Source organism: Chinchilla lanigera, unplaced genomic scaffold (genome assembly GCF_000276665.1).
Source record: "Chinchilla lanigera isolate Chin_1 unplaced genomic scaffold, ChiLan1.0 scaffold00015, whole genome shotgun sequence".
Lineage (NCBI taxonomy): Eukaryota > Metazoa > Chordata > Mammalia > Rodentia > Chinchillidae > Chinchilla > Chinchilla lanigera.
Window position 1 is genome coordinate 18,610,089 of NW_004955416.1, and position 26,263 is coordinate 18,636,351.

At 40.2% G+C, this 26,263-nt stretch overlaps 1 protein-coding gene across 3 annotated transcripts in view; it reads right to left on the reverse strand.

Annotated features, from left to right (window-relative positions):
• The window catches only part of Agbl1 (ATP/GTP binding protein-like 1), an 800,368-nt gene that overhangs the window by 724,332 nt on the left and 49,773 nt on the right, over window positions 1-26,263 (reverse strand). For all 3 annotated transcript variants that reach the window (XM_005381585.2, XM_005381584.2, XM_013512654.1), the window contains exons 2-5: window positions 24,612-24,675; window positions 22,548-22,694; window positions 18,307-18,438; window positions 14,690-14,783 (exon numbers count right to left, since the gene is read on the reverse strand). In XM_005381585.2, coding sequence (XP_005381642.2) covers window positions 14,690-14,783; window positions 18,307-18,438; window positions 22,548-22,694; window positions 24,612-24,675 — 437 coding nt within the window. The remainder of the gene's footprint in view (window positions 1-14,689; window positions 14,784-18,306; window positions 18,439-22,547; window positions 22,695-24,611; window positions 24,676-26,263) is intronic.

A 26,263-nucleotide genomic window follows, 5' to 3' on the forward strand; every position in this document is an offset into this window, starting at 1 on the left:
ATGTGCAGTTCTGCCTTGGAGCCAGCTGAGTATGGACTGAAACTTCCACAAACTGTGAGCTAAATAAACCCTTCCTTCCTTAATTTTGGGCGTCAGGTATTTTGTCTCAGCAACGAGAGAAAAGTAACCGAGACACACGGTGAAGCTGAGGTAGGAGGGTTACAGGAATTTACAAGTCCGAATGAATTTTTAAACCAATTTATAAGTTCTACCCCCAGAAAAGCCCTCAAAATTTTGACTGATAGGGGCTGGGGATTTGGCTCAGCTGCCCGGCGCCGGCCCGGCAAGCGAGAGGTCATAAGTTCGATTCCCGGTACCAAAAAAAAAAATTTTTTTTTCACTGATAATGCATTGAAGCATTAAACCTATGGATCAATTTAAGAGAAATTGATATTTTAACAATATTAAGTTTTCTCAGCCATGAATTCTATTTCTATTTAGGCCTTATATAATTTGTTTCAGCAATGTTACATACTTCATTCACAGTGTACAGGGCCTTTGCAACTTTTGTCAGACTTATACCTAAGTATTCATATATTTAATGCTCTTATAAACTGTATTTTTAATTTGCATTTTCCAATAGGTGGTTGCACTATGTAAGAATATGATTTACTCTTATGCACTAATCTTGTATCCTGGAACCTTGGAATGCTAACTTACTTATTCTTGTAGCCTTTGTGTGTGTAGATCCTGTCAGCATTTCTACATAGACAACCATCTCTAAATAGAGTTTTATATCTTGTTTTTACCTATTTGGTTGTCTTTTAGATCTTTTTCCTGCCTTATATCAGTGGCCAGACTCTCTAGCATAATACTGAAGAGAATTAGAGAAAGTGGACTTCTAAACTTGCTGCAATCACAGTAGAGAAGAATGCAGTCTTTCACTATGGAGTATGATTCAATCTAGCATTTTTTTTCCATAGATGTGATTTATTGAGAAATTGCCCTGCTATTTCAAATGTCTTGAGTATTTGTCAGGAAACAGTAGATTCTGTCAAATGCTTTTTCTAGGTCTACTGAGATAACCCTATGTTGCTGGATGTTTTAAAATTTATTTTGTGGGTACATGTTTGCCAGGTATATCATGAATACATTCACTGTGGGTAGTTGGTACATGGACATGACATATTTTATTTCTTTTTATGTCTCCTTCCCATATCTCCTCTCTCTCCCTCCATTTCTTAGTCAGCTTCTCATCACAATGATCTGTCTCCCTATCTCCTAATGTCCATTTTTATTTTGCTCCTTGATTTACTTATATTTTGGTGGTTTTTTATAAGATAAACCATATTATTTTTAAGCTTGTGTGACCAACTTATTTCACTTAGCATTATGGATTTAAGGTGCATCTATTTTCCTACAAACTATTCAAGTTTATTATTTTTCATGGCAGAGTAGTACCCTACTATGTGTAAATACATTTCCTTTATCCATTCATCTGTTAATGGACATGTGAATTTCTATAATAAATAGTATTTAATGAATTTTCATGTTGAACAAATCTTATGCTCCTGGAATAAATCCCACTTGGCCTTTATGTTTGATATATTGTTGATATCAGTTTGCTAAAACTGGGTTAGGAATACTTGCGTCTCTGTTCATAAGAGATTTTAGTTGGTAATTTTCCTTCCTTGTAAAGTTTTGTCTGTTTTGACATTAGCTGGCTTCCTAGAATAAGTTGGGAACATTCCTTTCCTTTAATTTTTTGGCAAAAGTTTATATAATTACTATTTCTTAATTTTTAAATATTTGATAGAATTTACCAGTGAAACCATCTAACATTGAACTTTCTTTCATGGGCTATTTAGGTCACCTTTTTCTTCCTAAGTGAACTTTGATAGCTAGGTCCATCAAGAAAATTTTCACTTAGTCTGAGGTATCAAACTTATTGACACAAACTTGTTAATAATATTTCATAATGATTCTTTGAATATCTATAAAACTTTAGCAATTTTGTCTCTCATTCCTGGTAATTTATGCCTTCTCTTGGTTACTTGTAAGTAAAGGCAAAGGTCTTAACAATTTTATCAATCTCAAAATATCAGCTCTTTTTTTGTTATTGTTGATTGTGGGAGGTGGGACCCAGGGTTTCAGACATGATGGGCACGTTCTCTACCGTGGAGTTATACTCCAATCCCTTTTCATTTTCTCACTAAATTGCCCAAGTTTGCCTCAAAATGAGATCCTTCTCAGACCCCCAAGTAGCTAGAACCACCATACCTGGCAAAATCAGCCTCTGATTAAATTTATTTTTTCTCTTATTTTTTTGTTATGGATTTGAAATCCAAAATTTGGGGGGTTCTTTCAGAAACCCTTGTTTTTTTGATTTACAATTTAATTCCACTGTGGTCTGAGAACAAATTTTGTATTGCTTGAGTTCTTAAAGTTTACCATGACTGGTTTTATGGCCCATAATATTGTTTATCTTGGCAAGTATTCTATGTGCTCTTGAAAAAAATGTATGTTCTGTTGGCAGAGGCTAAAATAGTCTATAAATATCAATTAAGTCATGATGCTTGATAATAGTATTTAAATCTTCTATATCCTTACTGATTTTTCCCTCTGATTATTCTATCAATTACTGAGAAGGGATTATTAAAAATCTCCAGCTGTAATCATGGGTATGTCTATTTCTCCTTGCAGTTCTATCGGTTTTTACTTCAATTACTTTGAAGCTCTGCTGTTAGATACATAAACAGAGTTCTATGTCTTCTGGATAAATTGACCCTTTATGAAATTACTTTCTGTATTCTTGACAGTATTCTTTGCTAATATTAATAAGATGTTCTAGCTTTCTTTTGATTAGTATTAGCTTGGCACATCTTTTTACTTTTGACCTACTTGTGTCTTTATATTTAAGCTGTGTGCCTTGCATGCTTCATGGAGATGAGCATTGTTTGTTTATTGATGTGGTAATCATTGCCATTTAAATGGTATTCATAAACTATTTGTGTCTCATGGACATGGGAAAAGTTTATCGTCTCACCTATTTATTACCTATTTGTAACATCTGTTCCTCGATCATCTTTTCTTCTCTCCTAACTTCTTTTGGAAGAAATGTATGTTTTTATTCCATTTATAGTGGTGACTTATGAGCTATAACTCTTTACTTACCCATTTTATTGGTTGCTTCAGTATACATTTTAATTCATCACAACCCAGCTTTGAGGATGATACCATCTGATATCTGAGACAATTACAACAGAAAGCTTTAACTTCATTTCTCCTGACTTTTTGTGCCTTTACTAGCCAATATTTTAACTTCACAAGGAATACATCTTCCAGACTAAATTGCGAATGTTTTACTTAACCACAGCTATCTTTTACAGAGACTAACATAATAAACTAAAAATCAAATCTACTAACTCATGCACTTACTATTCCTAACACAACTCAGTCTTTTGAGCAGATACATCTTTCTGCCTGGTATCATTTTTCCTTTCCCTAATGTATTGTTAGCATTTCTTGTTATAAGTCTTCTGTTGATAAACTCTTTTAACTTTCCATGTTCCAAAAGTCTGCCTTCCATCAGCAAAGCTGTTTGCATTGAGTATGCAAGGCCATACTTTAATGCTACCCCATCATTGCTTTCCTTACATTGTTTCCAAAGAGAAATCCGTTGGATTCTTCTCTGGGTTTCTGTAAACACAGTATTTTTTTTCTGTCTGAGCCTCTTTTCCTCTCTCAGTGTCTCCAATTATTGTGATGCTCGAGGTTGTCCCGTATTCTCTCTCCTCTTTCTTTTCCTCAGTCTCTTCCTCCTCTGTGTTTCATTTTGGAACCTTTTTATTGCTTTATCTTCACATTTAGCTATTCTTCTCCCATGCCTCATTTTCCTTAATTCAATCCAGTGTACTTACCTCTTGCACACTGTGGATTTTACCTCTAGAAGTACAATTTGGGTTTTTTTATATCTTCTGTTCCTTTATTCAATTTTTTAACATATTGAACATAGAATAATACTTAATGTTCTTGGCTGATAATTCTAATACCTATATCAGTTCTGTCCTGGTTTTCACTGAATAATATATGAGTAGCATTTCCGTGTTTATCTGCATGCCTAATAATTTTTTGTTGGATTCTGGACATTATAAGTTTTATCATATTAGCTGGAATATTTTCATATTACTGTAAGTGTTTAGAGGCTTGACTTTCACCTGACAACAATCTCACCCTCCCAGGTCTGGCTTTTAACAATTCTTATGACCAGAGCAGAAGTCAGCGTAGAGCTAACTAGTGCACACGACTGAGTCAAGACCCTTTTATGCACTATACCCAATGTCCCAGGCATCATGAGGGTTTTCCAATCTGCCTCAGAGAATCAAGCATTATTCCCACGTGTGTGCAAAACACAGTTCACTCCATTCTTTGAAGGTGGTCTTTACATGGCTGTGGGTAGTTTCCCATCACCATACGCTGGTCAATACCCAGCTATAAAACTAACAGAGTCTCTGAAAATTGCCACAGTTCATCACATTCAGCCTCTCCTCTTCTGTCCGCCCCCGCCTTTCCTCTCCTTTCTTCTCTTCTAACTCTTCAGCTCTCTTATCGCCAATACTTTGTTCTATAAATTCTATACCTCTCCAGACCTCACAATTATATCCCCAAATCTGCTTCCTTAACTCGGGCAATCTGCTCAGCTGCTCTTGGTCCTTCCCCACCCCACTGCCCTGCTACTGCAACCTGGAAATTCTTACGACAGCAAACTGGAGTCATGTAAGGGTTCATCTTTCAAGAATAACCACCTATTATTGCTAGATATCTTTAAAAACAGTGTTTTGTGTATTGCATCTCTAGTCTGTTTGTCTTTCTCAAGTGAAAAGATGGATCTAACACCAGTCTTTCCATGTTGGCCTGAAGCAGTTTCCATGCATATTTTTTACATGAATTTTGAACCTCATTTTTTCTAGTCAGTATTTTAACATAAGATATTTCCCATGGTAAACATCATTCCTAGTATATTCTTTGTGTGCTGCTACATAATATTATGGTGTATAAATACATCATTTTTGCCAAGCGTGTCCTATCATTGAAGTTTGTCTGGTTATATTTCCATTTACAAATAACAGTGTGATTGATACTTTTGCATGCAAATCTTCATCTACCTTTCACAGTGATTCTTTAGGATAGATTCAAAAAGTGAAGAAATTGAGTTAAGGAATGGGAGCTTTTTCTAATCTTGGTAGACATCACTCTGCTGGTTTTGGAAGTTTTTATCCATCTACATCCCCAGCAGTATATAAGTGCCCATCTTATTGAATGCCCACCAACAATAAATATTACCATCTTTCAAAATGCTTGATACTTTGATGTGTGGAATTGGTGTCTTGAGCTAAATTGCATTTCTCCTGGTCACTGGAAAGTTGAATATTTTTATGAGTTTATTAGGTTTTTTTTATTTCCTGTGAATTATATATTTCCATGCTTTTATTGTCTACTAAGATATTAGAGTGTTCCAAATCGATTTGGATGAGCTTCCTGCCCTCAGATCCTTGCAATATATTGCAACCATACATAAATTGCATGTGTGTCTGTGTGTGTGTGTCCATACCTGCTCTGCCTCTAGGTAGAAGATCCTCCCTTTACAACCTTAGCACCTGGCAAACCCCTTCCCTATTTTAAACTAAACATTGCCTTTCCAGTGACTTCCTCTCTACCAGTTCCTGAGGAGACAGATATACTCTATCCTGAATATCCCATCATGACAGCATTTATTTTACTCATTTACATGCCAATATGTGTGTGTGTGTGTCTATAAGTTCTTTGAGGGCAAAGACTGTCTCAAAGCCAGCACATTACTGCTGATAATAAAAGACTCAGAATAATATAGAGTGAATAAATGAATAATTAAAAGAGTGAACCTCAGGCAAATCAAAATAATAACCTTTATTAATATAACTGGCACTTATGACTACCTACTATGCACCATCTGAAAGAAAATCCTATCTAATTTAATAATAACCCACTCCTTTTCATGGACCTCTTCTGTTCTCTAGCCATCTTTCTCATTAACTCTGTTGAATATAACAAATAATCACACAGAGATCCAATATTCAAATAGCACTGCAATGAATTTAGACAGGAAACCTTTAGTCTGTCCTCTTCCTGCAATCTCTGCCTACACTCTTAAAAGAAGCTAGCTTTCCATGACTCTACACCTGTATCATGGTTTCCTTGGGGCCCTTTCCTTTCCAGCTAATTGAGCTGGCTTTTCTTTGCTAAACAAGCACATCTCCAGAAATTGCAACCACTCACAGCCCCACAGGGAAGGGGCTTCCCCCATTTGCTTTATAATCTGTGGTGGTTAAGTGTGGAATCAATCCTCAAAAAATGTAGTCACAGCCTGCTGAAAAGATCAGTTCCTTCCAAGCAAAGGACAAAGGCCAAGAGAGTGTCACCCGATAAGAGTGTCTCTGTGCTTCCCTCCAATTCTTCAAACCCTTCTCAAGATTACTTGTGGGTATTTACAATATTGCAAGGAAGTTGTGATTTAAAGGAAGATAAAAATTTCTTTGTAAAAGTTCCTGGCTGAGTCAGGCTGTGCTCAGATTAACTTCCATGGTAAGAGAAAGTTGCTAAGAACCTGTCTGTTTTCTAGAGGAAAAGGGGATACTTTAGAGTGAGAGACTGTACGAGGCAATTCTAACGTCAGTAGATAAAGACAGAAATACTTTCTGCAAAGGACCTTCACTAGTGCAAGTGGTACATGGAAAGATGCTTAACATGCATAGGATCCAGGAAGGTTTGATTTGCTTTTCCTAGAGCCCCATCTATGTGAACCATTTCATCGATCCAACATCAGCACAGCACCCCTTATTTCACTGCCGCATCACATGTCATCCGGAGGTGGGAAATGCCATTTCAGCTGTGGGAAAGATCTGCTCACCAGGCCAACATACCACTGAGTAGTGGGCCAGTAGTAGACCTAGCCTCTGGTCTTCTAAGATTTCTTATCCTGACACAGAACCTCCATATTAGAAACAGGGACCTGAGTTGAACTTTGCTCCTGTACTTTCGTATTATGCTTACTTTTGGTTTTTTTTTTTTTTTTTTTTTTTTTTCTTGGTCATGCTGAAGTCTGAACCTAAAGCCTCAGATATGCGAGGCAAGTGCTCTACCACTGAGCCATACCCTCAGCTCCCATACTCCCGTGCTTTCAGTATATCAGGCCCTAGTTAAACCCTTGACACCACAAATGGAACTAAGCAGGAAAGGGGATTCTCTGTCCCTTGGGTTCAAGAATCCAACCAGTGTGACATGTAATGGGAAGACACAATAGAAAATGCTGATATCACAACCCTGTAAGAAAGATACTGTACACTTCGATTGGGAGATGGAATGAGAGGGAGTCCTGTGTTCCTGGCTTCACCTGTCTGCATCAAAGGCTGGCAAAACATCTGAAGACATGTGAGATCTAGAGCTCCTCCTCCTCACAACATCTGGTCCATGTCACTGAGGTGATGAGATCAGAGAGCAGCCCAAATAGAAGAAACAGGAACTAAGTTGCCTAGCTGGATGGTAGTGCCAGACCAAGGCCTTCTCAGGCACTAAAGGTGTGGTACTTTCTACATTTTAAAAAGATTTTCAAGCACGTGCCCTGCCTGCACAGCTCTGAAGGCATTTCTGAAGATGGTGTGTGAGAACATCTCTGCAGCACAGGAAGCTGGTCCATTTTACAAGCCCAAGATTAGATCAGAGTGGAGGACTTTCCAACCACACTGCCTTGTCACTGTGGCAAAGATTTTTGGAAACCTGAGGACAAGATCCGCCTTTTGTTGTTTTAAACTTTCCAGGGCCTACTACTGGCTCAGCACATTGGCTACTGTCAAACAAAAGTCTTAACACAAGGCATGTCTGTTCTGCGTTATGCAGTAGGGCATCGCACAGTTACGGATAGTGCTGGGAGGCTGTGGTAGAGAGCTTGGTTTGGCTTCTCTGGTGTTATGGTTTAGACCAAGAGCGTCCCCCAATGGCCTCAAGTGCTCATAAGCTGAGCTTTCAGGTGACTGAATCATGGGGGTGATATAGCCAACTCACTCTAAGGAGGTGGTTGGCAGAAATGGGACCCCAGGGGCACAGGACCTCTCTTCCTAGCTGTCTTCCTAGCTCCTCACTTCTCTCTCCACTGCTTCCTGGCCACCATGACATGAGCAGATTTCTTCTGCCCAGACCCTTCCGCAGTGCTGCTTTGGTGCTTTAACCTGCCAACCACGGACTAAAACTTCTGAAACGGAGCCAAAATAAACCTGTCCTCCTTCAAGCTGTGGATATTGGGTATTTTCTCCCAGTGCCAAGGAAAGTGACTAAAGACATGCAGAGTTCAGGGACCTGTACTTTAAGATGAAAGAGATGGACAAGAAGACTCCTTAGAACCTTTCACCTTTAGGTCTTGTGATGTGAATATATACTACTGGCCTTAATCAGGGAGTCAGCCTTGGTATCTCAAGCAGATAAAAGGCATTTCAACCACTAAGCCTAGTCTTCAGTGTTTAATTCATATAGGAAACTTTTTGTTCAACTATCAGCTACAGGCTTGGAGTCAAGTTGCAGGTGCCATAATCACTCTGTCGGTTTAGTTGAGTTCATGGTGCACATCCCCAATAACACCACTTGTGGGGCTAGGGTGGAATTTTTGTTGCCATCACTCCTCTTCCAAGTATTTTACCCCAGATGGTCTAGAACGCATAGCTTCTAAACCCCCGATGCAAGCCCATGCCCTGGAAGACCACAGAGTCCATTTGTTGAAGGGAGACTCACAGCACCCTTAATGGGGACTGGGAGAAAAGAACACTCAGGGAGGGATTCAGTAACTGTTTTGAGAAACAGAAAATTCTGTTTCTTATAACTTGGATGGCCACTGTCATGTAGTAAGTTACTCAATTTCTAATGATCACAGGGAAACCACCAGCTCTAACCAAGTCTCACTCATCTACCAGCTACCATGATGAAATTTAAGTGGAATGGTATAATTGCTGGAGAAACCCCAAGAGCCCTGGCTTTGGAAAGGAACAGTAATATGGGGAGAAGGAGAGGAGAAACAGGATATTTTTTTCCAGCTCATAAACTGAAGATGAAATCACCATAGATAGATGCCAAGGAAGCAAAGCCCAGCAATCCTCTCAGGAAAATCTCAAGTGCCAGAGAGGCCTGGCAGGTGAGGCTCTGAAGGCGAATGATAGCCTAATACTATCCTAAGTACAGAGAGCCAGCGGGACAGCCAACGGGAGACTGAGCTAAAGGATTTGCTTATGATACTTGCTGGGGACCAAACACATTCACTTCATTCTGTTGCTGCTTTGTTTAAACCCAGGTTCTCTGAAGTGCACAGCCTCTGTTGCCACAGTTCATCACAGTTTAGGGCTCAGGGACCCCAGACCCTGAAGAGGTAAACCAAACCATGAAAACAATGCTGGAATCCTGAGAGGACATGGAGGGTGGCTATTAAAGATCCCATCCTCTGTCAAAATGAGACCAGCACAGCCCTGGATGACACACTTCCTGGCTTTCTGTGTTCCTGGGAAAGCTCTGGGGATAATGCAGGTGAGGGATGGAGGAACCATCACAGCCTGTGGGAAATCCTGAGTCATCTTTCTCAAATGTAGCACAATGATCAGAAAATACAATGACATTCAACAAAGAGCTTTTGCTAGGAAATAACAACACGTTTCTGATTGACTTTGATCTTTATGAAGCAAGGAGAGCTGAATTTAAAGTCCCAAGAGATACTGTACACTGATAACATCTGATAACCCAGCTTCAAAGTTGTGTTACATATTATGCTGTGAGGCTACAAGATCGGAGAGGCTGTGGCTATGCTTTGGGGAAGTTCAAGTGGACGGCAAGTGGAAATGGCCATTATTGTTATCAAACCGCAAATATCCATGCTGGATACAAGAGAATATGGGGACAGCTCCTAGCAGAGAGTGTTGAGGCCTAAAGTGAACACAAGCACCTCTAAGGTCACCCGTTAAGTCACTCACGTCAAGTCACCTGTCTTTGCCTCAATAAATTTTCATACTTAGTGAGTTTGAACAGCTCAAAGACAGCTTTCTGCAGGTAAGCAAGCTTGTCTTCAGTGGGATAAGCTAGAAAGAGGTAGCCTCTTTCACTCAGTGTCATTTCCTCCTCCCTCTTGCTATAAAAAAACACCCCCAGAAAAGTCTAAAGCCTCAGCTGAACCAATTAACAAACCAAACACAGGCAGTCAGTTTCAAATTGAAGGCAAAGTTTTAATGTGTATGCTTCCCCCACATTCCCTTCACATTCAAATCTTTCTTTTCTGCCAATCTCTGTAGGTTCCCCAGACAACTCTAAATAAGACAAAAGACCCTGAAACTTTCCTTCCCTCCAGTAAGTAAAACTTCTCTCCCTTTCAAATGCTACTTGTCTGTCTCCTGAATGACTTTTCTACCAGAGGCACCTCAATCCTTCAAGCCGTAGAGCTCTTCGTGGAGCTGCCACTTGACTTTGCAAACACATTTAGACATGGCACAACCTCCCATGTGGAGCCAGCTTTGAATCAAGAAAACAAGAGGTAATAAATATGAAGTGCCTAGCGCAATACCTACTCAGTAAGTACTAGATTTTATTAATCAGGATATAATTAATTCACCAAAACATTTTTAATTAGAATAAGTATTTTGGTGCACACTTTGGCAACATATATGATAAAGATATAGAGAAAACTAACAATGGCTCCCACAGACGGATAACACATGAACAAAGTTCATGAAATGTTCCCATTTTAGGAAATGGAAATACCAGTTACCCTGACTTGATCATCACCCATGGTAGACATGCATCTAATTATCACACTGTACCCCAGAAACATGCACAATTATTATGTGCCAATTTTTAAAAATTATTTCCTTTGACTTTAATTAAGAGTCTACCATATTCTAGGTACTTGGCCCTATAGAGAACAGGAAGATAAGTGCAGTCTGATTTCTACCTTTTGGAAGTACAGAATTGAGGGAGGCGAGAAGACACCAGCCCCACACACTGTACAGGGTCAAGCATACATGATGAGGAGAAGTATGAGCCAAGTTCTAGAGAAGCATTGAGGAGAGAAAATCCCATCTGACATGCACTCTTGATAGCTTGGAAGTCAGGAGAGGCCAGTCTGAGTGCTGTCATGGCAATCCAAGCGTGACCAATCCAAGGGGATTGGTGGATAGGGGAACAGAAGGAAAGGCACGGGCACAAGCCCACATGAGCATGTGATGGTAAAAGTGTGCCAGCATGGTAGGCACCCTGGAAATGAAGGAGGCCCAGAATTGCTGCCGCCCTTGCAGGTGAGGGTTTGCACAGCACCTCAGAGAACTAGGGGCATGGGGCCACATGCCCTTTCTTTCTGATGGGAATAGGGTTGGACCTTCTGTCATAACTCACTCTGAGTACTATCTGGGGATTGGAGGACAGCTGCACATCTAATTTTAGATTCATGCTAGAGAAGTAGAGCAGGTTTAATCTCCATGGGAGGGAGGAGTCATAGCAATGCTACATTGGGCATTTACTCCTTCAAAGACATCTTGGAATAACTTTCCCATAGCTTGGGAGGTTTTGGAGGATGATACTCAATAAGGCTATTTATGTCCCTTGACACATTATTTCATCCCCTTTCTGGAAGATCCCTTTAAGTTTCTGGCATCCCAGTGGAGGTGAGCAGCATTCACTTGAGTACATGTTAGCTACTATTTGGAGGATGGAACTCATGAGAAGATATGGAAACTGGCAGAAAGTCCCGTCTCCATATTCTACTGCAGCCTCTGCTACCTGATCTGGGTCACGGAGCCAGTTATCCAATATCTATGTTAATAATGACTGAAAATAGTCTAGCACATCAAAGCTCATAAAGCTTTATACATTATTTCTTAGTGCCCACAGCAAACCTAACAGGTGACTTGATATTCATGCTTCAAGAAATGTCCAAGGAATCAGCTAGCAGAGAGGGCTCCAACAGGAGTCATGTTCAGCAACTTGGTTCTTACCTTTCTGTTGGGAATTAGGGGTAAGGTAGAAGATGGGTAGCTTTGGGAAAGAATTCAAAAGCAGAGGGAATAGATATTTAGCCTTTGAGAGGAAATAGCCATTCAACTGAGGAGAAAGATTCCTTCTCATTAAGCAAATTGTTCCATGGGTATGAGCCATTTAGGTGGTAAAAGAAATTTAAGCAAACTTTAACTGCTTATGATTGTCTTACATATGGTGGTTTTAGAGATAAAACGCTGGAAATAGACTGTGTAAGAAACTACGTGCTTTAAAAGCTGAGGTTCGTGTATCAGGCGGGGTTTAAATCCTAGCTCTTTCACTTAAATCGCAGCAGGTTACTTAAACCTCTTTCAGGTTCAATTTTTTTTCCTGTAAATTTGGGGACAGTAATATCACCTGCCTCACAGAGGAGAGGAGACGTTCAAATAAGGGAATGCATGCTAAGAGCTTAGCACAGTTCTGGGTATCTAATAAATACCATGGCAATAATGGCTATGTTGTAGTGGTTAGTGAAAATTCCTCTCCTTTAGGGAGGATTGGTTTTAATTTGGCATTTGGCTAAAGAAGGAGAATCATCTTGCCCAAAGTTTACAAGACAAGCTGGATGTGCAGAAATATACCTGAGGACTCTGGAAGGCTCCTTTTCTTGTGGGAAGCATTCTACCTCTAGGATTTCTTAGCATTACTTTCCTATTTTTCTGCACCACATTGATTAGATCTGTGAATGAAATTGACTCCCTTTGTAGGAAGAAAAGACAATAATGGAGATGATAACTTTTGTGAGTCTCTGAGAAGGAGGCTCCTGTGATTTGTTGCTTTGTTCCTACATGCTTTGCCTGAAAGGGGACAATAATAAAACTTGTCAGGATCCAAGAAAGAAGGAACCTAGTACCTTGATACCCAAGCTGAGCCAGGCAGGACTTCCTAGGGAAGCCAACCAAACAACATGGTACCCAAGTAATAAAAAGGAATAAACTGAGTAAGACTTATATGAATGAGCCCACTAAACAGCATATAGATTTTCACAAAATGTAAGAAAAGAGAGCAGATATTTTTGAGCTTCTGAACATCTGCATTATGACAGCATTGGATTAGAGGACGCCTTATGCATAGGGCAGAAATATGAAGCTCGTTGTGTTGCTACCAAAGGACATGTTGAGACTGAAGATGTCAGCAACAAAAGCTTGTGCACCACGATAGAAATGAGACGTATCAGGTCCTACCCAAATGGACACAAGGTGATAGGGGACAGGCTGCACCTTTCCATCAACATTTGGAGCTACCATAGCTGCTTAGAACATAACTATGCACTCTGGAGCGGGTAGAGAAGGGAAAACTCAGAATGAACCAAAGAATCACTAATCTCATGCATATTCTAATAAACCATTAATTCATATTTTTTGTATAAGTGTAAATTTAAGACAAAAATAAAGTATAACTACAGAAAAATAAAGGCTTGTGAGGTTTTTGTCCCTTTATTTGTGACTCTGCAGTGTTCTACCGAATAGATGAGGTCTTTTGGTGGAACTTAGCTGAATCCTATTTTGTAATAAATTTGTACCTTAGAGGAGAGATTTCCAAAATGAAGCATTAGACTTTTCAAAAAATGGTGGTCTCTAAAATAAGTAGTTCCCTGGGCAAATAAGATGTGGAATATGATCATCATAGATATTCTTAATATGTGTTAGCCTCATGAAAGGTACTGCAGAGTTTGATGGTAAAGAGGACTACCTAACTTTGTTTGTCCCAAGACTTCCCAATTTATTTGGGATTTTTTTTTTTTTTTTTTTTTTTTTTTTTTTTTTGGCTGAGATGTAATGTATTTCACCCCAGGAAACACTGGTGCAGAGAGCCGCAGGTGAGAATGGATGATAATGGCCTAACTGCAGTGACCCAAGAGAAAAATAATCAGGTGGAATATGAGCCTAAGATGGATGCTGGGATGCAGAGAATATCAGGGCTGGGCACAGAAATGCTACTTGCTAAATTACCCCATATAGCTTGGAAATTGGCTGAATTTCTTCTAATATTCTTTTGAGGTTCTCCTGAGTCACTCTCAAAAATGATGGATCTTGATGGTTTCAAATATCTCTAAAACCTGTGCGCATAACCATCCCCCTTTTTAACTTGGCGATTCACTCTACTTTAGCAAGCCGAGGCAGAGAGAAGAGGCTGAGTTTCATTTCCCAATCATAAAAATACATATAAAGACCTGCATTCAACCCATGATAGACTATTATAAGGCCCAGAACTCATATGAGAAGTTTAACTCCTGATTCTTTTGTGACATTTTCATTTCTAGACTGCCTCATTTATCGTTATAAGTAAAAGGATATTCCTGAAGGCTCCAAATAGAACAAACAAAAAGCCATGAGATGTTGAATCTGAAAGTTGGATGCAAATCTCAACTCTGCCTTTTCCAAGCAGTGTGAACTTGGATAAAGCACTCACTATATTTCAGCTTCCTCATCTGAAAATGAGGATAACAATACACGCATTCATGGTCATTACGAAGATGAGAGGAAATGATTTATGGGTGAGTACAATGCAAGTAGAGATGAGATGCAGTCATTGTACCATATCAACAAAAGGGGACTCATTGCCAGACTGCACTGGAAATATCATGAAAACATACGTGGGCCCATCTCATCTCCCCATCTGTTACAAACAGGTAGAAGTACCCTGGAGGTGTCTGTACCTGATTGTTCGTGTGCGCTTTCGGGTATAAGGAGTAATGACCTTGAAAAGCAGTTCCATTGCTCCATTAATCCCCAGCATGGCTCCTGTTGTGGCTGAGAAAGACAGAAGCACAGTATTTGTAGTTGTCACAAGCAGATGTGTTAATACAACTTAGACCAACTTCTTTAAAACTTTATGAGAATTAGTATATGCCGCTAGAAATAAAACACCAATACATTAACTATGAGGGGCAACTTAAGAAGCACCTGCCTTTCTTTTCTACCTTGGTTGCAAACTCCCTTCAACTTTAGTGCATGGATCTTCCAAGACCAAGGCAATGACTTGACTTTTTCTCTAATAGAAGGCCAAAGGCACAATCAGTTGCCCCACTCTGAGGTAAATCGTCTGGGAAAGTTTCCCTTTTTTGCCCACTTGGATGGTTATAAAAATAGTCATAACATATGCCCATAATCCAAATACTCAGAAGGCTTAAGCAGGAGGACCACCATGAGTTCAAGGCCAGCCTGAGCTACACAGCAAGACCCTGACTCCAAAAAACAACCAAACTGAACCAAAACAAAACAAAACAAAGTGGTAGATCCAAATGATAGAAAAAAGCCCTGAGGAATATCTGACCAGATAAATAAAATCTTTGGGTCACTGTATCTCCAAGAATGCCCTCACCTCTTTCCAATATTCCCAAATATTCCACTCTGATCAGCTTGCTTTCGGAAAAGCTTGGGTCACACCATGAAGTAAGGGGAAACCACAGTCTACCATGAGGCAAAATGTTCAGTGGAAGAAGAAAGCAGAGTAATCTTCCAAGGTGACTCTCTTTGTTTCTTCCACGGTGCTAGAGTTTTTGAGACAGAAAACCTAGGAATGCTCTGTGCTTCAGACCAGCTTTGTTCTGGGAAAAGTAAGTGAGCACATGAGATCTTAAATAAGCAAAGAGAGAGAAGTAAGTGTGGGTTATACTAGCTTGCTCTGAGCCTGGGAAAAGGAAGCTAAATATAGTCCATCCCAGGACACTGCTCCAGATAGACTAAGGCTGAAGTCTTAGGCATTACAAAGAACACATGTTCCTGGACCAGCTCCTATGCATATGTCCCTCCTGAGGAGAGTACACACAGTAATTGCCTGGATCAAAATGCAAGGATCTGGCATTCTAGTCATGCCCATCAATCTTCCACTCTTGTGGCAACTGACTCGGTCCTTATTTCTAAATTGGGAAAACATGCTCTTGGCAGCAAACTCTTGGCAGACAATTTAACAAAATTCCGGTATTAAGTAGAGTTAAGAAGGGGATCGTTTTAAGAGCACTGATTCTAACATGGAAGCCTTTAGACTGGGAACTGACAGAAGATGACAATGAGATATCCTCACTGGGTTCACTTTTGCTGGCTGGCTGTCCAATGTTGGGTGGCTGGCACTCTGTAAACATCCCCACTGGCCATCTGGGCACTGCTAAAGAAGGGCTCATTAGCTATAGTAGGCCCTTATGGTTCCAGCCAACTCCTCTGAAGACAGGCACTATTCAGAAAGTTTACTGGAACAGTCAGCAGTGACTAACAATTTACCAAAGGGACAGCAATCTGCAGGCTTCTTGAACTCCGCTTGCCTCTGATCAGGAAGGTCCATGTATAAGGAGTGACATTACATGTTTTTAAAATAGCTTATGAAACAGTTAGTTGGTATAATAAATGTAGGTCTGAAATATGAGCCAATTGGCCACCTCCTCACACCCACAGGCAAATCCCAGGAGATTTCTCAGAGCTCCAGCTAGAAATATTTTTCGAGATAACCATAATCATTATACAATAAGGAAAGCAAGTTGTTAGCCTCATTATTGTTTAGGAAATCATGAGACACTTCACATCTTGTGCTATTGGCAAACCCCAAAAGGGGGTGGGACACCTTCTGCCTGGTCCTTAATGAGAGTTGTCCTTTACACAAAGCCATGGTTTCTCTTTTCCTTTAGTAGGGATATATTTGTACAGCTCCATTCAGATTCTCCAATTCTTTGATTTTATGGTTTCTATATATGAGGTGAGTGAGAAGAGGCTTTACTGGTAAACAAGGAATCAAGAATCTATCTCATTATTCTTTAGAAAGACCTCAGTCTAGAGGTCTCCATGTTTATAAATAGAAGTCACCATGAAAATCGCTAGAAAAAGTCACCTATTTATTCTCCTAGTGCATATGCTACATATTATTCCAAAAGACTATGGGGGAAAAGTAAAGCTGGAAACAAAACTAGCACAGAGTAGCTGCTAAATGGCAGTCACACCCAGGAACATTGTCTTACTTATCCCATCAACCAGCTCTCTGAACTTTCCAATGACCTGAAGTATGCCCTAACCTGCTTCCTAAGGACCTAAGGATGTGACATAAGTTAAAATGAGGCCATTGGGGCAGGCCATAACCTAACCTGACTTGTACCCCCAAAAAAAGTACATAGACACCAAGATACACATGCACAGAAAAAAGATCACATGAAAGAAAAGACAGCCATCTTCCTGAGACCAAGCCTCAAGCCTCAGAAAAAACAAAACCTGCCAAAATCTTGATCTCAGACATTCAGCCTTCAGAACTGTGAGAAACAACAAATTTCTTTTGTGTAAAGCACAGATGGTGGTATTTTGTTATGTCATACCTAGCAGGTTAATAGTACCAACTATTGCCACTATAATTTTACAAAGGAAGAAACTAAGGTTCAATAAGTTAAGTATCCATATTATATGACTCATAAGAAATAAAATCAGAGTCAAACTCAGGCCTTCTCAGATTCCTTCTCCTACAGAGTATATTAGATCTAAATAATTGTCACTTTCATTCTATCTACCACAAGGGAGCTCAAGAAAGGGAAAGAAAGTCTGTGCTTATTACATGTGAGGTAGGAGGTATAGAATCTAATCTATTAATAAAAATGTCCCCATATGGAGTAGAATTAACATGAATGCTAGAGTGAGAAATTCAGTTTTCATGACTTTTCATCTCTATGAATTCAAGCAATTACCTGGCTCTTCCTAAGCAGCTTTTTCCCTTTAGCTATAAGATTGTGGTTCTAAGTACAGGATTGGTATGTTAATTAGAAATAATCCAAATCAGGAGATGGCAAATAAGTATCAACCTATGTGCCACTACGTACCCCAGCAATCACCTGAAGGACTCTTTTGAGAAGGATAATGAGATAAAAACAAATGAAAAAGCTGGTAAAAGCTGTCATCAATGAGTAACTTCAGGGCTCTAGTAAGATTTATGGCATGAGGGTCATTCTTGATGTAACCCATGGCAACACTGCGCCTTCACTATCATAAGGAATGCAGAAAAGCTTCCTTTTCCCTGCTGCAGGTCTTTTTCACTTGGTGGTGCTGATAGAGAAACCCAGAATGTGGTAATATGTGAGCCCCTGGGAAAAGCATCTCCAGGAAGTGGATCAAGCATTTTACCCCATTCAGGTGAGGAAAAAATAACTTCTCATCTCCATAGCCTCTGGATTGTTCAGCTCCTTTATTCGTCTAGCTGGAACGACACATATTCCCCGCCAACACCCAGACCACACCCCCACATGGTTTCCAGGCATCCAAGCCCAGGTCTGCAAGCCACCCCAAAGGCCAAAATAGAGCCACTTACCACTGGAGGCGAACACACGCAGAGCCCAGAGACAGTGCAGGAGGTTCTGGCTGTGGGACAGGTTTTTCCTGGTCAGGATCAGTGTCACGTCAAGTGCTTCCAATTCTAGTGCCTTCTGCCCAAACTTTTTATCTAGGAACACAAAGCCATCTCTCTTAGTGGGGTTTCACACTGATTCTAATGACTGCAACATGTACGGAGTAGAGGACAGGAAGATGGTAGAGAGAGTAATTACAGCCAAAGAACCACTAAAGGACACTACAAAATATGTTCCCAGTTCTCAGAAGAGCCCACTCTGTGTACACCAATTTTACATGAAGACTTGTGCACGTATGATTTCAAATCCTTGCATCTAAAGATGTTTCTGATTATCCCCATACATGAATTCCAGTTTAATTGGGGATCAATCTCTTTCTACACAATAATTCCACAATTAAGAATACTTAATAGGGTAACATTCAAATGCAACGCATGATGTTTGATTAGAACTTTGACTTGAGTATGTCTGTAACAGACTGTTGAAAACATTGGCAGAAGCAGGAAAACGCACGTTAGGTATTGTTAATTGTATTAAATCTGTAATAATGTTTTATGCTTCTGTGGGAAAATAGCTCTTTTCAAAGAAGGGCACTCAAAAGGATTTTGAAGGAAACTATGACCTATAATTTTCCTTAAAATATTTCAAATAAAAGTAAATAGGTGAAGAAAATATGGCAGAATAGTTTTTACGTTTTTTCCCCGAGTGCTAAGGATCAAACTTACAGCCTCTCACATAGTAAGCGAGTGCCATACTACTGAGCTCTACCCCGGCACAAGGTAAAATGTTAACAATACTTATAGAAGTTTTAGGTAGATAAGGGTTCATTCTTCTATATGACACAGAATTTCCATAATAAAAGCAAAACATATTGTAAGAAAATAAAAATTTCCCCTCAAATATCTCTAAATTCTTGCTCCAAACTTGACATTGAGTATTGTATTATTTTAATAATTAAAAAATAAGGATTAAAAACAATGGGAAAACATCTTCTGGTCTATGTTCCTTGCTCTCACTATGATGACTGTGTATCACATTTGTTGCATCCTTTCCAAAATGTGATACCTGGATTATCACGATCATTTTCTCAGAAACATATTGCTGTCATTCAGGGCAATATTTATCTTTCTGTGCTTGTTTATTTCATTTAGCACAATATCCTATAGGTCCAAAATGATGGCATTTCACTCTTTTTAAAAATAGAATACTGTCCCATCATATATATCATGTTTTCCCTTTCTGTCCATCCATCAGTGGATACTACTGTTGTTTAAATATTTTGGCTACTACAAATAATGCTGCAAAGAACATGGGAATGCACATATCTTCATAAATTGGTAATTGATGATTTCATCTCCTTTATGTATTATACCTGGAAGAGGGATTGCTGGGTCATATGGTAGTTCTATTTCTAATTTCTTTAGGACTTTCTATACTGTTTTCCATAATGGCTACAACAATTACCAATCCGCCTTTCCAATAACAATGTACATGGGTTCCTTTATTTTTACACCTTCACCAACACTTTTTCTGTATTGAGGATGTAACCCAAAGAGCTCTAAGCTACATCTCCAGCCCATTCATCTATCTATCTATCTATCTATCTATCTATCTATCTACCTATCATCTATCTATTGTCTACCTATCATCTATCTATCTACCTATCTGTCTATTCTGAGGCAGGGTCCCCCTCAGCGGTCCAGGCTGGCCTGAAACTTGCAATCCTCCCACCTCAGACTTCCAAGTAGCTGAGATTAGGTTCCTCACCAACATTTGTTACATCTTGTCTTTTTGGTAATGGCCATCTGCAACCTTGCGAGGCAATAACTCAAATACCCAGAGACAGAGAATTAAACAACACTTATTGCCAGAGGGAGGATCAGGGAGAAAAAGAAATGGGGTGGGTAGGTCAAATGTACAAAATAGCAAATATGTAGGATGAATGAGTGTACTCTTACAATAGACAACATGAGAATAAAGGTAATAGAACTGTACTGTGTCAGGGGTTTGTGTTAAATATGTAGATTTTAGCTGTGCTTGTCTCCAAAACAGTATATCTATGTAGAATGACATTACTGCTTCACTATAGTAATGATTTTACTATGTCCATCACCCCAAAATGTCATGTTGTAAACCTCTACATTACCCCAAAATGTCACGTTGTTACAGTGTCAGGTTTGAATGTCATGCTGAAGTTTTTTTGAAGTAAAAATTCACTCCATGAGATAATATCCTAAACATGATTTTACCAATTTTACCTCTGGGGCCAAAGGACACCAGCAACAAGATTATAAATAAACTTACATGACCCATTCCCTCTGAGAAAAGAAATATCTACCCTCTGTACTCATGAGCAACCAAACTTACTGATCTTCTGCTCGGGTTAGCCCATGACAGCTTGAATGCCAATACAAAGAACCATGACCTCTTGATGGCAGAAACTGGCATGACATGCTGCTACATAAGTAATGTCAAGAGCAACAACTTGGAAATCACAGATGTATCTCCCATCTCTTGCCTGTATCACCTAAATGACTTTTGTTTATCAGGCCACTGGCCCCACATGCTCAGCATGACATAATATGCATTTAATTTCACAGCAACCCTCCAATTAAGTACTGTACCTCTTTTTTATACGTAAGGATATAATGCTTCAGAAAGCTTAAGAAACTTGCCCAACATCCCACAGCTAGTCAGAGCCAGACTTGAAACCCAGATCTGACTTCCCAGGTTATACTGTTTATGACCAGAGCATATATCAGGTCTCTACAGTCTTTTCCTGGAGTTCTTTGGCCCACTCTTCACTTTGCTGACTTCCTGTCTAGTTCTTCAGGTTTCAGCTCAAGTGTCACCTGTCCCTGACCATGCCATTTTCACATAGCCTCGGTCTTTCTCTTCCTTAGGCCACCCATCATAGTCTGTCACCATCCAGGTAATTATCTGCTGACTTGCAGGATGCCCACTTGGAATGAGAGCTCTGTAAGAGAAGGTTCCTTAACTCTCTTGGTCACTGATATTCCCAGTGCTGAGAATAGCACCTGGCCCTGGAAGATGTCCAGTGAGTACCTGGTGAATATTCATGAAGTGGACATCCTCACACAGGTGTGAGCTGATGTTCACGTCTCAGTCAGTGTCTAGAAAGTACTGAATGGACTCAAAGTAGAGATACAGATACTAAAAGGAAAGATGCCCCTGAACCCTAGGGCTCTTGGCTACAGCTACCAACAGTGAACATCAGAGGTCTGCTTTTCAGAGGGTCTGAGCTTCTCTGACAGGTGGGAGATTCAACACACAATGTAAACTTTACTGCTACAATGAGTTTGCACTGTTTACATAAGCTGAATGCCTAGGTTTGTAAACTGTACTCCAAGAAGCTCCAGGGCTTCAGAGACGTGTCTTAGAGTCTTCCACAGAGAAAGAGAAATGAGCATGGAACATAACTGGAGAAAACTCTAAACCCACTCCCCATTTCTCCTCAAGTATGGAAGCTCTACTTCTACTTGACTTTTATACTAGGCTGAATGAATAATGCTTCCCCAAGTTTATGTCCAATCAGAACCTCAGAATCTTGGTTGGAAATGGGATCTTTTGGGAGTAAATTAGTTAACAGGAGGGTACACAGACTAGAATGGGGCCATGAATCTAACTTACGATGTTCTTACATGAATAGGAGAGAACGTGCACAGATGCACAGAGGAAAGCACAGGCTAGAGGAATTCATCTGCCACACAAGAAGCATCAAGGATTCTGGAAACTACCAGAATTTGGGACAGAAGCGTAAAACAGATGCTCCCATAGAGCCTCCAGAAAAACACTAACCAAGCTAGTACCTGGACTTTGGACTTCTCTTGCTTCCAGAACAAAGAGAAATATATATAAACTTCACATAAGATACAATTATTAAAATGTTTTGCTTATTTTTTAAATGATTAGAAACTGCATTGGGGTCGATCCTGTTTTATTCACCTGTGTGACCCATGCCTATTTACTTCATGCCAGCTCTGGCTTCTATCCTAAGCCACATAACTTGAAGTAGCTGACATCTAGGTCAAAACATTTACTTCCCTATGGGGCTGGTCTACCCATCACCACCAGAGTACCAGGGCCTCCTTGTTCTTTCCTAAAAAAGCTTCCTGAATAACTCTCATGCTAACAGCTCAGGAGAACCCTTTCAGTCGTTTTTTGGATCTTGGAGTCTGCATACCTCTGAGACCCACTTTGGCCAGCAGCCTGAAAAGAGGCAGAAGAATGTCATAGTCAGGAGAAGCTGTCCTCGAAGTATCCACGAGGGTCTTCAGGAGGGCTTCACTTCCACCCTTGTTGATCATGTAGTGAATCCTCCGGTCTGTCCCTGGGGAAAACCAGAGGACAATGAGCCACAAGTGATATAACCCTCATGTTCTTTAGAGCAGACCTCAGACCCAACAGCAAAAGTTTGAGCTAAGATTGGTTCATTTCACCCTAGAAACCAAACTTGTGTAGTTCTTGAGGCAACCCTATGTTGAAATTATGATATCAGGTAAGGGCAGGGAAATGTGAACTATATAACAACTTAGGTGTTTTCACCTGCAGCCATTGTAAGAAGTGGAGCCTAGAATCCACTTCCTGGAGAACTTGTTGAGTCTTCACTGACAGGCATGCCCATGTAGGTGCATGTCTGTGAACAGGTGTACAGGCTTACAAGTTGCCATCTGCATAATGCTTTTCTGCTGCAGGTTTGAAGCATTAATAGAAGGCATTGGGATGACAGCTTATCTAGAATGAATTTATTGATGGTATAGTGATTTTCTGATGCTGATCTTCAATGACTGATGGGAGGCCAATATGGAAAACACTGGAATAATCCCTTGAGGAACAAAGATCTGATCATCTTATCTAACAAATTTTGGAAAGCATCTATACCAAGGTCGAAATAGTGATCTCTCTACCTAAGAATAGTTCTGAATTTTTTCCATCTTACTCAAGGATGAGCTGAAAAGTAGTGATCACATTGCAGCTTGGGAAGGGTCCTGATTAACCCAACCAAGGTAGGCAACAAAGTGAACCTTATCAAAGGAGATCCTCTGGTTTTTTCATCCTAATGAAAACTAGTGCCCAAGAAAGGAAGGAAGGGAGAAAGAGAGAAAGGGAAGGGAAGGAGAAAGAAAAGAAGAGAGAATAGAAGGAAGGAAAAGAGGGAGGGAAGGAGGAAGGAAGGAAGGAAGGAAGGAAGGAAGGAAGGAAGGAAGGAAGGGAGGAAGAAAGAAAGGAAGAAGGAAGGAAGGAAAAGAGGAAGGAAGGAAGGAAGGAAGAAGGGAAAAAGGAAGAAAGAGAGGGAGGGAGGAATTATCACCTGTATCAGAGGGAGAACTACAAGGTGTAGTTCTAAGAGTTTCAGGTTTAATTCTAAGAGTTTCAGAAACATCAATATAAGCCGGGCATGTTGGCACATGCCTGTAATCCAAGCACTCAGGAGGCTGAAGCAGGAGGATTGTTGTGAGTTCGAGACCAGCCTGGACTCCAAAGTGAGCTCAAAGCCAGCCTGAGCTGCACAGCTAGACCCTGTCTCAAAAAAGAAAAGAAAAAAAAAAAAAAAAAAAACAGAAACCCCAATATATCAGAAGATAAGTGACTTTACCTCCAAAGGGGATGTCACTCAAAAACTCTGCAAGGAAGTTGCCCTGCCAGTGGTGGGCAACACAGCTGATGGAAAAACAAAAACAAAAACAAATATAATGGGACCCTTTAGGCTCTAGATTTGGTGTGTCATTCATTCTTGCTATTTTACATTTGTGCAAATATTTCTGATTCGAGCTAACTCAGTTGATTCCAAAATACTTGATTCTGTCATCTTATGACTTACCAAACTTTAAAGTCCAGTTTCTGCCTCATATTCCTGTCTTTACTTGACATATTCAAGGGTACCGTCAATACCTGGCTCCCCACTGAGGGGAACAGAAGAAGGAGCAGAACAGAACATTTCAGGGGCGGCCCTCCCTGAGGAGCGCTGAGAGCTAGATACAGGCCCTTGGAGATCCTTGGTCTTATAGATGAGAAACTGCAGAATTACTTCCCAGCTACTAATTCCCTCCTAAGTTTCAGTCACTATAGGATAGGTGACAAGACTGAAGAGCCCAAGTATACTCCATGTCTCATCCCTTCAATGTAAAAGCATAGACTGGTAATTCCATCTCTCATCAGAAATTTGAGCTACAGCAATCCCAGTCACACAGGCTCCTAGAACAAACCACAGCCACCATACCATCAGATGAGGCCACAGCCTACTTACCCACAGAAAGCAGATCTCCAAGGAGCTGAAGGATGGTCAGGATGGCTGCCTTGTCTGAGGAGCTCTGCAATGAGAAAACAGGTAATCATCTTAAGAAGGGATTCAAGAGGAAGGAGATGGTGTGATCAGGGACGCCCAGTAAAGAGTCAGGGCTATGCTCTCTCCCACTGAAAAAGTTTCCCTAAGTGAGAAGATGGACAAAGGGGGCCCTCCTTAAGTAGTCACAGAGTGGGAGGCCTGAGACAGGAATCTCAGAGGCTGTACCTCCATATTTAGCCTGCAGCAACCCTCTTTGAGGATCGATCTTGTGGTTACATGAGCAAGATACACAATAGGTATCAAGACCAACACAGAAACAGCAAGAAAGGGGGCTTTGTGGGACAAGGTGGTACAGATCTTAGTTATTGCAGTAGGCATGGACTGGTTTTAAATTCAGGGCATAGCGTAAAAACTGAAATCCACCCAAATGTTCTGATGCAAATACTTTCTTGGCAGAATGAATAGAATTTGATTTTCTCAAGGGAAGCTCCAGGTAGCACCAAATCATATTTGAATGGTGTTCTAAAAACATCTTTGCAATACTTGATACTCTTCCCTTGTTATACAGATGAAAGAATATGGATTCAGATGGTAAACTTGCCAAACCTCCTGAGTCAATCCATACAGCAAAGACAGAAATGAAAACCAGGCTATCTAGACCAATGGTATCCCAATACCTACACCAATGGTCTTTGTATGGTGAACTTTTTTTAGAGTGGTATATTGAAGGCAAAGCCTTAATCTTCCCATTAGTAAGAGTCATACTCCTCATCTATTTGGAGACCTCAGCAACTCCCTATTACATACAAGATAATGTCAAATCTCACTTATAGGTTTTGCAGAGTTTTTCATGATCTTGGCCTCTATTGTCTCTGAATTCATGATTCACTTCAACTCCCTTGCGCAAAACATGTATTTCAGTGACACAGAACTACTTGTAGCTTTCTGGCCAGACTTTTCCATTTCTTATTCTGTCACTTTGGTAACACTGTCCCCTCTTCCTGCAGCTCTTTTCCTTGCCTCTCAGCCTGGTCAACATTGGTGCACGCTTCAAATGCATGATGGCCCCCCAAGATCTGCACTCCACTTATCAGCTTGATCTAGGACGCTTCTATCTTCCTATCACTGTGATCTCAGCTCTGACAGCACACTTACCACATGGTTTTTAAATCAAGATGCAATCCATGCCTGCTGGACACTGACAATTTTAAAGAAAGGACTAAGTTTTGTGCATATCTCTATTCCTGGGACCTGGCTCTAGGTGGAATTAAACCATGCTCACTTCAGCAGCACATACACTAAAATTGTTACAATACAGAAATTTGTATGGCCTCTGCACAGAGAAATAAACTGAACCAAAAAGAACTCAGGGGGATCCATGAAGTCTAGTAGCATCCACAAGACATAGTGGTGCATATACTTTCTTCATTCTGGAGCTTGAGATCTTCCAGGAAGACATTCTCCACCAGGGAGACTAACCTCAGCACTAAATGTAAGGGGTCAGCAAAAAAACTCCACATGAATTAGATAAATATCTTAACATTATATTAATGCAAAAAGTTTATGACAGACCAATATCAAAATGAAACTCAGTAACTTCTATTCTGGGTAGG